At 42.0% G+C, this 14,036-nt stretch overlaps 1 protein-coding gene across 2 annotated transcripts in view; it reads left to right on the top strand.

The window, feature by feature from the left end:
• Window positions 1-14,036, top strand: part of LOC142576157 (ribosomal protein S6 kinase-related protein-like) — a 28,665-nt gene that overhangs the window by 3,508 nt on the left and 11,121 nt on the right. For both annotated transcript variants that reach the window (XM_075686125.1, XM_075686127.1), the window contains exons 2-10: window positions 1,195-1,455; window positions 4,718-4,801; window positions 5,646-5,714; window positions 6,434-6,506; window positions 8,575-8,682; window positions 9,277-9,317; window positions 11,073-11,100; window positions 11,216-11,305; window positions 13,152-13,240. In XM_075686125.1, coding sequence (XP_075542240.1) covers window positions 1,195-1,455; window positions 4,718-4,801; window positions 5,646-5,714; window positions 6,434-6,506; window positions 8,575-8,682; window positions 9,277-9,317; window positions 11,073-11,100; window positions 11,216-11,305; window positions 13,152-13,240 — 843 coding nt within the window. The remainder of the gene's footprint in view (window positions 1-1,194; window positions 1,456-4,717; window positions 4,802-5,645; window positions 5,715-6,433; window positions 6,507-8,574; window positions 8,683-9,276; window positions 9,318-11,072; window positions 11,101-11,215; window positions 11,306-13,151; window positions 13,241-14,036) is intronic.

Below are 14,036 nucleotides of genomic sequence, written 5' to 3'. Positions count from 1 at the left end.
TGTGTGTGTCATAGGACACATGACGGTGCAGCCAATCGGGAGGAGGTAGTGCCACGTCGTGAGTATATGAAATGAATGTATAAAATAAAAAAAAAACATTAGTGTGCAATTGAACGACGCTGAGCCTTCTGTCAAGTTGAGAACTCCTCGCTGGCAAGCGAGCGTGTTGAGACGCTTGACGTGTTTTGACTTGGCCTTACCGAGGCGCAGTTAGAACACAGGCGAGGGCTTGCACGGAGAAGGAATATCTGGAAAAATGCATTTCACAAAAAGGGCTGTGATGTTTTTGCAGTCCCACACATAAGCAATTTTAAGTGTCTCTGCCAAATTTTTTTAGTCTACTCTCGTTTTAATTTTTAAAGTAATTTCTAGATTATAATTAAATAAACGATTAAATCCTCCTATGCTTTTCTTTTTACCATTGTCTGCTGGCTTTATGTGGTTGTAACTTACGAAAAATGGGCCCCTTGGTTCCCCCGTCTTCTCGTTCTTAACAGATAACGATGTGGCAAAACCTGGTGAGTCATCCTATAAAGGCCTTCATGGGTGCACATAGTGGCTGTGATTGAAGCTACCTGGAAGTACGATGATGTAAGAAAACCTGGGGAGTAATGCTATAGATGCTTCAATTTAATATAAGTCTGCGTCTGTTGGGCAACTATCTTCAAGTGAGCTGAACTTAGGTGTGAAGCATTCATTCACTCGAGTTTAGCATTTGCGCTTAAATAAATGAAATGTAAAATTGTCTAGAGTTAGCAAACTATGGAAGGTACAGTAGTTACATGTAAGAAAGAAACATTAGGGTGGAATGGGAAAGGAGGCCAGTAACACCTGACAGCAACCCCTCTGGTTTCTCCATGTAAAAGCTTGGTTGAAACCTGCCACGGGAGCATAGTGGCTATGGCGTTGCACTGTTGAACTCGAGGTCGTGGGTTTAATCACTGTCGTGGCGGCTGCATTTTGGTGGGCGCAAAATGCAGAAACACTTCTGTGCTTAGAATCCGGCACGCTGTAAGGAACCCCAGATGGCCAAAATTAGTGTGGAGGCCCCCACTACAACCTGACGTACAGTCAGATCATGGTTTTTGCATGTGAGACCCAAGGAATTTAATTAGCTGAATTAAAGCCTTTATTGAGAGTAAATAACCTTCCGGTCTGGACTACAATGTTCCTGTTTTTGTTCTGACTCTACAGCTGAGCTGGGGCAGCAGCCAGAGTGTGCAATCGGTCGCCAGCGCCCAACGCTCATGGTCGCGGGCATCCACCAGCCTGGGCCGTCGACGCCAGCTGCGTTGGCAGCCTCGCCTGCCGCCGCTAGCGAGCGCAGTGCCAATAGAAGCACCGTCAGCCTGCGCTGACCCTCTCGCCAAGACACCATGGCCGGTGACACTGGCTGAGGCTCTCTTTTTGCCCGAGTTTCCCGTTCGCAGCAAGCTGCACGAAGCCAGCTTTCAGGTCTGTTGCTTACGCCATCAAGGGTGCATGCTTGTAATGTGGAAATACTGGGGTACTTAAATTAGGCACACTTAAAAAATTCCATAAGCTAAAAATTAAACCGAAGTCCTCTCCGAAACCTCACAATCCAAAGGTAAACGCCAAATATCAGCTATTATCATGCATTCATTGTTACGTAAATATAACAGTGATGTAAAAGCACACTACACACTGTTCTTCACCTGCATCGACCCTAAACAAGCGTGAAATGCGTCTGTAAACGATTTACATCTTGTTAGCTTATATTGTAGCATTTCATTGCCTCTACATTGCCGAAAATTTACTCAAAGGTTTTTGTGAGAGTTTGGCAGTTTTGAGGCCAGATTTAGCCAAACTTTAGCTACGTATTTGTCTCACTTTAATGACATGCTTCAAAAGCATAATTTGCCACCACTGCTCTGGAGCAGTTTAGCTTTCATTGAACGATTGTTGGATTGAAAGCTGCCTACCTACTTGTGTCAAGGGAGGACACGGCCCTCGAAAGGGAACTTTTGTACTGCTAGCCTGATATTTATATATAGTGGAGGATGTATTCAGGACAATATTATAAGACCAGGCTCCAAATTTTATTATACCAAAAAAGTTTTTGGGAGTTGCTCATTTTCAAATGTTGAAGTGACTATGGTTAACTGCGAAAGCTATCATTCTAAGATGACAAATGATTTTGAAATTCTCATGCTTAATGTATTATTAAAGGGGCCCAAACTATGCCACTGTGCAGCTGTCTTGTTCAGTTTTCACAGTATTTATAGAAAAAAAATTGCCTAATTGGCTTCACCAGGAATTAAACTACCACTTTCAGCCAAAAGTTCAACTTTCATATGCAGAAATTATGAAAACTGAAAATTTGAGTCCTCAGGTGCATCCTGCATAAAGTTGCACTCCAGTGAGCACCCTACTGATAAGTTTTTCTTTTCTTGTACAAGAGAGATAGTTTTTTCCAATCGCAAGCTTTTGTGAAAAAACACAGACTGAGAAAAATGGTTCCAAACATTCTGAAGTGTGTTATTTTATTGCAATTGCATCTGTCGTAACTAAAGTTCTCCTGCAGCATACATTGGGCCTTCTTATTCAATTTGGCTTTGTTCTGTGGCAATAGCTGCAAGCTTTCCCTTTTTCTTTCCCGAGCCATTTTGAGCTGTCAGGTGCCCTGGCTTTTGCCTGCAACAAACACTGCCTGGTGCTTCCAAGTACCGCCTGGAAAAAAATTGCTTAATGATCGCATAACCAGCGCGTAGGCAAGCTAAACAATGTCTCCAAAAGTGGAGTTTTGGTTGGAGCGAAATGAGCACCAATAGAAATGGTGCAAAATGGGCCCTGGGCAAAGTGGTGTGAAAACGGTGGGGCAGCTAAAAAGAAAAGAGAGAAAGAAGGCCATCGCTGCCTTCTTTTCACATTGTGTGTAATTCTTATCTCTGTGAGCATCAGCCAGCGGTGCATTATTCCGCCTCACCCCCTGCAGCTGCGTATGGGTGGACCACAGCGAGTCTGTGAGCGTGGCAAAACTGCAGGAAATCGGGACCTTCTCGTTTGCATAGAGTTGCTGGCTTGTGAAAAGCACTATTTTGAGCATTTCTACCGTGCTGCTGAGATAAAATCTTTTCGGGCAAATTCATGGGGACTAAAGGGACCTGAGACTTATAATCCGGAAACGTGTTTTCTTGGCCGAAAATTGAGAAATTAGAGTTCTAATTTTATTTTAAAGAAATTATTTGCCCCCTTTAGCTTGGGGGCTCCTATCCAAATACACAGAGAAGGAGAAATTGCTTTTCTTGGCAAACACTGCATCAAATTTGATGAGGTTTCTTGGATTTGAAAGAAAATTTTAAAATCTAGTGACTTCGAAAGCGGATGTTTAATTTACTGCGTCGATTTTTTATTAAAAATTGCTGAACACTGCGAAACTTCAAAACATGAAACTCACCTTTGACAGTTCTGTGAATCGCATTTATTAGTACATCTAAAGCAGACAAAATTGATTTATTATACATGGGTCTTAAGTACACCAGTAATATGTTAGTTGGAGTTTTGCAACCATTTCAACAAATTCGTGTAAGATAGAAATTAATATATCAAATTTGTCCACTTAGGATGTTACAACGGATACAGTTTACAAACTGCGATATCTGTTCTCGGTGCAGAGTTACATATATTTTAAACTTCATGCTCCTGTATTTTTCAAACTTGCCAATTTTTGTCAATTGAAAAAAAAATTCAGTCCATAAATCAAAATTCTGCTTCCAACAGTCACTAGAATCTGAACTTTCTCTTTCATATGCAAGAAATTTCATTAAAATTGGCCCAAGGGTCATCTCAGAAAAGCATTTCTGCATTTTACATGTATTTGAATAGGCAGCATTGATATTGAGCCCATGCTAAAGCCTCCTCTTAAATAACAAAATTAACATATGCTAAATTTTGTCAGTATTGCATTGAACATTGTCCTGAATATTTTTTTTATGCTAGGAAAAATATTTCGGTTGGGTTAGTGAGAACGCTGACATTTTGCTCAATCTCCTGCCCTAAGGAGTAATTTATAGGCTTGTATTATTATTATTATTATTATTATTATTATTATTATTATTATTATTATTATTATTATTATTATTATTACCTTATTCTAGTAAAGGTAGGAAGGAACCTTTATATCATAATTTTCTCTCACTGTATGTCTTTTTACTTTGCAAGTAAACTGTTTCACATTTTAAGACACATTCTAAGAGTTAGTATTGTATATGGGAGAATAGTAATTTGCACATGTTAATGCATGCAGCCCCACAGGTTTCTTGCAGGACTGCATTTGGAAACTTCGGGCCTTCGGTTTGATTTTTCAAACAAGAGAGGGTGGCACAGTAATGTGGTGACACATCCGAACCCAGGGCAGGTATTATGTAGCGATTCCTCTCACTTGACTTTGTTCCTTTCCCATTGTTGACTGCTCATAAACGACTGGTCCTCGTTATTGCATAGGCAGAGTGTTGCTTGAAGCCAGTAACCCCAACGGGGGATGCGCCCAAGGGAAAAGGAAAAGAATTGGAATCGAATTGTTAGGTTGTACCAGCCCATATTTCCCTTTATCTGGCATCTTGTCAAGCAGACATTGAGAGAAGATCTTGTCAGATTAGCTCTTAACTTCCCTTGCGGAACTTACGGACGTTTATCCTTTCAGGTATGTTGCAGATTGTCCTCTTCGATGTACAAACGAATCTCTCTTTCCTTTCAGAAAATCAAGCAGCTTTCTGGGAGCAAGTTTGGTTCAGTTTATTTGGTGCGAGAGGCTGCTACCGCCAAGTGCTATGCCATGAAGGTATGTTCTTTGCTTAGCAGTGTGTTCTTTGTTGAATAAATTAGTATGGGCAATTGTCCTTTGCATGTTCTCTTTGCACATTTAGTAAGGAGGCTAGTTTATGTGTTGGCATGAGCATGAAATAGGTTAGTGAAGAAAGTACAGCATTGTCTTCTGAGTTTTTACTTCTATTTTTTTGCCTCTTATTATAGATCATAGCAAGTGAATCGGATAATATCACACAAGGGCCTGACTCCACCTAACTTTAAACTTATTTTAAGTTCTTGCTGTGGAAGGATACTGTTGAATGGTTAAAAAAAATATACATTTTTTCAGTCATGAATAATGCATTACAGTATTTCCATGTTCATGTGCCATAATTTTTAGCTGAAGAAAGCAACTTTTTTTCTGGCACTGTGAATTCCTGGCAATAGTATTGTTATAAAAAAAGCAACAAGTTAAATTCTTAACAGTGGAATTTTCTCGCAAAGAAAGAAGTCAATCCAGATTTGAACTTGGAGGTTTAGGCTTCAGTCCACAATGACCTCACTTTGTGAATTTAACCCTGTATTGTTCTGGTTTAATAATTGTATTTTCTGCTTAGATGGACCAGTGTATGTGTGCATGTTCTTAGACAGTTATGATGGTGTGTTAACATGCAGAAATGACGAGCATATCTTGTGCAGTTTGCTCTAAAACGGTACAGAGGTGTTCCCTAAAGGCTTATTGATGTTAGTGCAGGTAGGAAGTGCCTCCTATTTTATTTGTCTTTCATAAAGTAGGAGTTGGGCATGCCCTAGGCTGTACAATATAACTTTTCGTTTGTTACACAAGTGTCCTAATCTATGGCTAATTTTTCTGCCAGGTGCTTTCCAAAGCTCAAGTTGTCAGGGAGGAAGCCATTCAACAATGCAAAGAAGAAGTTGCTATACAGGTGATTGCTACTTTTTGTTCTTTTTCCTTGATTGTTGAAAAGGGGAATATTACAATCTTTATTGTGGACTTGGGGGTTTAACACGAGCTGAATTCAGTTTTTTTTCGTCAGTGAAACTTGTGATACATTTTGACACAAATTTGTTATGTAGATAATTTGAGCGCAATAATGCTCCTCAAATTTTAGTTTCCAGAAGTTCATCCGAATGAATTTATCCAGCTTATAAAAAAAAATAGAACTGTTATTTATATAAATGTCGCAAGAGCCATATAGGCAATCCTGCTGTGTTAATAATTATTTAGTCAATTTCTTGGCCTTTGATAGGTTTGATATGCTTTGTGATTGTCTTTGTCGAACTTCATTTGTGTATCATATATTTGGGGGATTAATTGTTTACAGTTCAATTGGTAGAGAGTTTTAGAGTGAGGAACATCGCATGAACGAAGAGCAGTTCATGCAAAATTGACAGCTTGTCACATCTTCTATGTGCTTCTGTTGCCACCTGAAGACTATGCACATGGGCCTAGCTCGTAGCTGCAGCTTTACTTTCGGTTGATTATGGAATGTTATGTAATAGTACTGGTTTTTAACATCCTACTGTGGCTGGCTTTGTGTCATGCAAATGTTGCACTTCACTATGAGACTTAGAGCTGAGTCTCATACACATGTGGTCGTTACAAAGGAAGGGTTGCACTTAGTGTTCCTTTCTTTCTCGCCAGGCTGTGTTGGGTCGGCATCCATTTGTGGTTCCCTGCACTCATCACTGGCAGACGCGGAAGCAGCTTTTCATAGGTGGGTTGCCTGTAGAACTTCGCTTCGTACTTGGTTTGCTGAATCATAACTCATTTTATTCATTTAGCCTTTTCATCATGAATGTGCAGTTTATGAAAGGGAAAAATTGGCATCCATTCGAATTGTACCACGAGGCTACAAAGGAAACCCATACAGGTTTCACAGAAAGAAAGCCTCGCAGTTGAAGAAAAATTCGTCCTGGTCCGGGACTCGAATCTGGGAAGGTCGCTCTACCATCTGAGCTAACCAGGAGGCTAGCCTATCAGAGCGAGGGCAAATTAATTGACAACGTCAGGCACTGGGACACTGAATGACGGGTGATGACGGGTGATGCACCCGGTGGACAATTTTTCGGACAGCATTGTGAGCAGCTTCGTTTGCGGCAATGCCCGCATGGCCTGGGGCCCAGATTACTAACTGAACACGGCGGCGATGGGATGGGGATGTGCTTGAAAGTATGTGGTGTGCTTGTGGTGAGATGTGGCCTCTGGTGACGTTACAGATAGCCGCCTTGGAGTCGGTAATGATGCAAGAGGCCATAGTCATTGCATAGGCTAAAGCGATGGAAGCTCCTTTGCCCTCTTCAGGTTGTGTAACTTCATATGGAGCTGGTAGTGGTGGTGGTGTGATTCGGCCCCGGGACCACAGCTAGGGCCATGGCCAGTAGTTGAAGGTACTTCACTGCATCTGCAGAAGCACCCAAAGTAAAATGGCAATTCAGTTCTATGGAAGCCCGCAAGGTAAGGGAAAAATTGACATCTACCCAAATTGTAGCACAAAGCTACAAAAGAAACCCATACATGTTTCTCACAGTTGAAACCTTGCAGGCTTCTGCAAGACTAAATTAGTGTCTATTTTCAGTGTCCGAGTGCCTCAAGTTGTCATTTAATTCGCTCTTGCTTTGTGATCAGCTAGCCTCCTGGTCAGCTCAGATGACAGAGCGACCGCCGCGGAAAGGCGTTAGTCCTGGGTGTGAGTCTCGAACAAGGACAAATTTTTCTTAACTACGAGGCTTCTTTCTGAGAAACCTGTATGGGTTTCCTTTGTAGCTTCATGCTGCAATTCGGACGGATGCCAATTTTTCTCCTTCATTTCCTGCACCTTGCGAGCTTCCACATAACTGATTTGCCATGTGCAGTTTAGTAGTACCGTGACGGCAGGAGGTCACACTTTCATGTGAGGCATGGGCCCCACGTCTAGTCATGTCGGCTAAGGGCTCGTATGATAAATACTGTATTTTGTGTATTGGGAAATAAATTTTGATATCAGTTGAACAGGCATAGGGTTCTAGACATTGTTGCTGCTGAAAACTGGATTGTGTCCAGAGTAGTGCAGAATATGTGACTCGTATCTCAAAACTTCCTGAAGAAATTGGCAGAGCAAATGAAGACAAGGCTAGTGGTTAGGGCATCACAATTATTGTGCTAAGAAAAGCAAGAAATGCTAAGACAAAGGAATTCCTTTGTCATAGTGTTTTACCTTCTACTTGCACAGTTATTACAGTGGCTGAAGGAAGGCTCTCTGTACTGTGCCTGGTGTAACTCTCAGAAATAATGTCCTGGAAACAGTAAATATATTCCTACTAATACACGGGTGATCATTTAAGCACTAAAATAATGACATACCTATCTCAGTGGCTATGGAATTCTGCTGCAGAATACAGTTGAACGCCTTTGAAACTTGGGGCCTCCGAAATCATGGTCGCTTTGTTGTAAAAGCACAGCTCACAATAAAACTGGGAGATAATTATTGCTTCATTATAAGAGTCATTTTGTTGTAGAGGCACTCAACATTTCAAGGTTGCAGGTTCAAGACCTGATTGCTGTGGCCACATTTCTTTGGAGGCAGAATTCGAAAACTCTTGTGCTTAGATTTTGGTGTGCTTTAAAGAACCTCAGATGGTCAAAATGAAACTGTAGGCTTTCTACTGTGGCCTCCTTCAGAGCTCCAGTGTAACTTTTTTATGTCAAACGTCATAACAGAAAAAAAAAAGTTATTAACAACAGATCTTTTGCTTGTTTGTTTGTTTTATTTTGTGAGTACTAAGACATTCCTGTCTTGTTGACAGTCACAGAGTATGTTCCTCACGGCGAGCTCCGGCTGACATGGAAAGCACTAGGTGGATTTTCAGAAGAACTCGTACGAGTGCTCATAGCCGAGCTGGCTCTAGTCCTTGGTGAGTCCCTGCTGACGCCGTTCCTCAAAGGTGGAAATGAAGCTGAATCAAAGAATTAGTGAATTGAGCCGTGCACCGAAATGTTTCTTAGGGCAGAATAACTTTACATTAGCAACCAGGTTAGCACGTAGATTCTAGATTTTGCAAAGGGATGTCATTTTAAAAGCATGTTAGGACAGGTTGAGACATGCGGTATCACTCAGCTGTCGCTCCTCAATTAGCTCATGGGCATCGTCCAGCTCACTGTTATATGTAATTAGCTTCAGCAGAAGTATTGGGAACTGTAGCGTGCTTTTTCTTATGTTCAGTATATCATTTCAGTGTAGTATACTTTGGTATATATGAGTTATGGAAGTGAACATCTTATAACTTTAAGTGTGCTGCTAACATTATTAAAGTGTGTTTTCTGTTGGCACACTTTGTGGTGGTATGAACAGCTGATATTTTGGCCATTTGTGTTTCAGTTGCTCAGAACAGTGTTAAACCTCATTAGGGCTGGTGACAGGCAGATAAACATTTGACAGGGGTTGATGACTTTTATAGAATTAGCATGGTTCTTTGTGGCTGTACAAATGTCCATCTTTTCTCCCACAGACTTCCTACACTGTGCCGGTGTCATTTACAGAGACCTGAAGGTAAGTATGTTTGATCGCTGCATAATTAATGTCTTGCAGTGGAAAAGATGAACAACACGAATATGGCAGCAAGGAGGTACTGACTTCCAAGTATCTATCTGTGCCGGTTTTTATGTTTTTATTTCTTTGTACAGCATTGCTCCCAAGTTGTTTTTAGCCGTCCAGTACAGTGCTGTTATTTTGGAACTGCGAACAACGTGTAGATAACTACATGGAGAACCACATGCCAGTGACAGCCCAAGGCGCAGGAGTGTATATCACCGTTACAAACGGAACAGGCTATATTGTGCAGGTGAATAATATAGGGAAAACGCTGCTACTGCTGAATTCGTGTCTAGAGCTTCCTAGACACAAGGAAGCTTTACCTTTGAGTACATCTGGGTCAGGATAACATAAAACTATTTAAATCGATTTTTATTCCAAACCGGTCATTAGGCATGATCTTGAAACATGCTAGTGTTTAACGCACTGTTGATCGCCTTTAACATTTTGTTCATGTTTGCCTGAGGAGCCTAACAGATGTTTTTTATCATACAGTCTTCTGAAAATTCACAGGTAACATTTTTGAGTATTATGCCTTATCCAAACTGAACATTTAACTACTTTGATATGCATCATGTTGTTGTGTTTGAGGATGCTTCCACGACTCGAGCCTGGTGCCTGACAATAGTGACTTGCTTTAGACTTTCACAGGGAGTTAGTGAAATCTCGTTTTTCTTTTCTTACCGTGTAATAAAATATGAACTGGCACTGGGACTTGTCTTAGCTATCTCCGGCTCAAAATTTATGACGACCAAATAAATATGTTGCATGAAATTTGACTCATGCCCTGTTATGTTGTGTTATGTCGTGATATGCTGATGCTTTCACATAACATTTGCGGCAAGTTAGCTTGCATGGATGGCGGACCATATCTTTATGCCCATAATTTATATAGTATTTGCTTGTGTGTAGTGCAACCATCTGCCTAATGTCACATTGCAAAGTTGCTTTAAAATTGGGAGGCAGGCCTTGTGACTCGCGTGATAGAAGATGGCGTGCGATGGGCCAACATGCAGGCCTTCCCTCTGTGGGGTCTAGAATGCTTTGGAGAACAAAGGAACAAACTACACAGTAGTGCAAAAGATAAAAAGAACATTTGTTGCACGTTTTTCTTTCTTTTTCTTTTTAAGTACAAGAATGCCAGCTAACCGATATACTTATAAGGAATAGTTGCATAAGATACACTGAGGAAACTAGGAAGTTGGGCTTGCAACACAGGCATACTAAGTACCCCACTTCAAAGCAAAATGGGAAGCCTCCTGTGGGACAGTCTCGCAAAGCGCAAAACAAGCATGCGGTTGGCCAGCATGCACAGATGTTCCACAGCCCAGCAAAAGGAAGCGATTTCCTCTTGTGCCCTCAGGTGGCACCAGATCGGAACGCTTGTTCGATCTCTCATTGTAGCTGCATAACTACAGTATGACACAGACTCCTGTGATCGTGTGTGTCATGTGGAGAAGTCGGAACGCCAGCAGACGTGAGAGTCGCGCGGAGACGAATATCAGAGGATGTGAGAGAGTTGAATGCCCCACACCTTAGTTTTTATGTTACATTTATGCTGTTTGTTCTATGTAGAGTTCATTTCCAATACTAAGTTGTTCCAGAACTGTGGCTGTATCGGAATATGTATTGCCTATGTGATTGCTGACATTACTTTATGTCAAATTACACAAGCATGACATCATTGGTCACGTAATGTTGTCTGACTTGCAGATGGAGAATGTCCTGCTTGATGAGGATGGTGAGTCTTCTTTCACTCTGTCATTTACTTCACTAATATTGGCCTTGCGTGCTGGGCTGGGCTGCCACATTATGCTCTTGTGCATGTGGAAAATGCCCACATTTCTTTTCTCCAGGCCACATACAGCTGATAGACTTTGGACTCGCCCGGTGGCTCAGCTACTGCGGTCGGGCACAGACTGTCTGTGGCACAATGCAGTTTATGGGTGAGCATGAACGTGAGAAATCTGCTTGTTAGTAGTTAATCAACACACTGTGCTGCTTGTTTTACTCTGTCGCTCGTAGCACATACTGGTGCAACAGTATGTGTTACGCGTAGTGCTTAACCAAAACGTGTGTGTGTATTGGTGGGTGTACATGCACCTCCCCACATATGTCTTTGGAAGATAAAATTTATAGAGAAACTGAATTTTCTAATTTCCTAGGTATATGTAAAAAAATTTATATGTGCACTGTGTAGCTTCCGATGCAGGCTGTACAGTGCCTCCCTAAATTTCATGTTCTTCTTGGCTGCAAGGCATGCGAGATCAACGTTTCCCAAGTTCCGTGTGTTATGGAAACTGTTCTGGGTGAATGGACATTATGTGCAGTATTTAACATCTGCAGTAGAACATTATTATTGTCAAATTGCAATTTCATGCGCATCTAAAGAGAGACGGGGGAAATTTCGTTTGAGGAAAGGAGGAGAGGTCAGCCATGGGAAGGCTCCTTGAGCCTGCTGCACTTTTCGGTGGGAAAGGAGAGAAAAGGAGTAGTGTGAGGTATGACAGGGAGGACAGGCACTAGAGAGTGTATACAATGGAACCCTCCTAATACAGCAGAACCTTGTTCGTGCATTTTGGGAAAATATGTGCTGGCCGAAAAAACTTACGATCTGAAGTGACGAAAAAATTTTACAGTTGACGTAGCTGATATCTACCTAATGCGAAGCGTTGCACGAATCGTTGCGCGTGTCGAGCTGGTGACACTTTGACGGCCCAAGAAATGTTTTGTTGGTTACCTATTGCCTAGTGTTTTAAGAGGGCAACGGGAAACCAAAATGAAATCAAGCTGGTGGGCAATGCTGGATGCCGCCGAAGTGAAACGTGATGCTCGCATCGTGCCGTCTGCAGTAGGGAGAGGCGGTTCATTTGGATTATCACCTACTAAAGGAGTTGCAGTATGCTACCAACGGCACTACTCACTTGGCCCAACACGCTGTAAAACAGATAGGCGAAGGTGCTTATCACAGTAGGTTTGGCGACGATAGCTGTGAATGAGGCGTGCAACGATCCGGGAGGAGATTTGCTGGTACAATAATAAGAAACTGAGTGCGCGCCAGCGTTTTCACCTGAGACGGGCGGGCGAGCATTGCGGTGAAGTTGCTGCGGTGGGCGGCTATGTACTGTTCTCGATCGCGCATGCCTCGCACGTTTTCTTGTTTACATGGGATCTAGCGGCTGGGAAACCTATCGTACCATCACAGTTTGGCGATTTACTGAATTTTGGTGGCAAAAAATCGTGTTTCCCGGGTTTGTTCGAACTGGTAAAAAATAAGCATAACTCTGTTGGGTCAGTTTTTGTGTTCTCGATCACGAATGTTGGCACCAGGAAATCGTATGTAATGGTATCGTATCAACAAGGCTCTACCGTACTTTAGAACACATGAATTTGAAAATGTGTCATACAAACACGCTAAGCACGCTGAACATGATCTTAGTATCACATTTTGAATTCAGCTACATTGTAACTGGGAAAACCAGTTTGGAAGGAACACATTAACAAGGTCTTGCTGTATATGCAGATTTGTGTCCTTAGGGTTCGTTCAGTGCTACAAATCTAGACTTGTATTGCTCAAAAATCTATCCTGCACAGTATATTGCAGCTGCCTCAAAGTTGTGTAGACGCTTGTACACAGGCACCACACCTGCTAACCACTTTTTTTTATTTATTTGGAAAGCCCTCACAGGCCATCCATTCGGTTCGCCTTGTTCTTTCCATACTGTGGTTTAGTTTGCTTCTGTCAACAGAGTCCTTCATACTGCATGCCTGGTGGCTCTTCACTTTTCATAGCACCCGAGGTCCTGGCAGCTCAACCATACTCTCATGCCGCGGACTGGTGGTCACTGGGCATCATGATGTATGCGCTGCTGGTGGGAAGGGTATGTCCATGCCTGATTTCTTCCCTGAAACTTTCTCACTATATTGTTATTCATGTCTAGGTGTTTCTGTGGAGCTGAAATTTGGGAATATCGCAAAGAAGCTTAAAATGAAGCTAAGGATTTTAGAGGGGGCAAATGGAAAAATGATGAGCGTAACACTAACAAGTGGAAAATTGTAGTATAGCAAGTAAATGGCAGAGCAAACTGGAAAGGTGATATTCTAATTAGGAGATGCTTGGGACAGGTAACTGGTGGTTACTTATGGTAAACTTGACTGGTTCTTACCTCGCTCCGACTCACTTTACAACAATGTGGAGCCTGCGTGCGATTGCAGGCAGAGAAGGCCTGCCTAAATAATCTTTTGTCTGCTGTCCGACAGGAAGTCTCCTTACAATCTTGCACTTTGGGACTTCCTTCCATTTCTCTTAGCTTATTTATTACACCTTAGTAACTGAATGAAACATGATTATGATTCCTAGGTGAATGTTCAGCTGCGTCCAAAGCAATCGATGGAACCCTTGTAACCAGAAATTATGCAGATCTCAGTCGCGCTCCCAGCTCGTAGGTGAGAGTATACCTCCTAGCACTCTGAGCTGGAACATAACGCTCTGAATGAACAAGTTGAAGGCATTCTGAGCCCTCGATTTCAACTAGTTGAATGTAAAGAATGCTGCCAGAGCTTTCTAGAACGCTCAAAAGCAACCAGTTGAATGTACCACGAGAGTAACGGAATAGATATCAAGGGAAGCACAGAGGGTTAGATGCAATGATGAAATTAAGAAATTGCAGGCTTAGG

This window comes from Dermacentor variabilis, chromosome 3 (assembly GCF_050947875.1).
Source record: "Dermacentor variabilis isolate Ectoservices chromosome 3, ASM5094787v1, whole genome shotgun sequence".
NCBI classification, from domain to species: domain Eukaryota; kingdom Metazoa; phylum Arthropoda; class Arachnida; order Ixodida; family Ixodidae; genus Dermacentor; species Dermacentor variabilis.
This window is presented reverse-complemented; position numbering and strand designations above follow the sequence as displayed.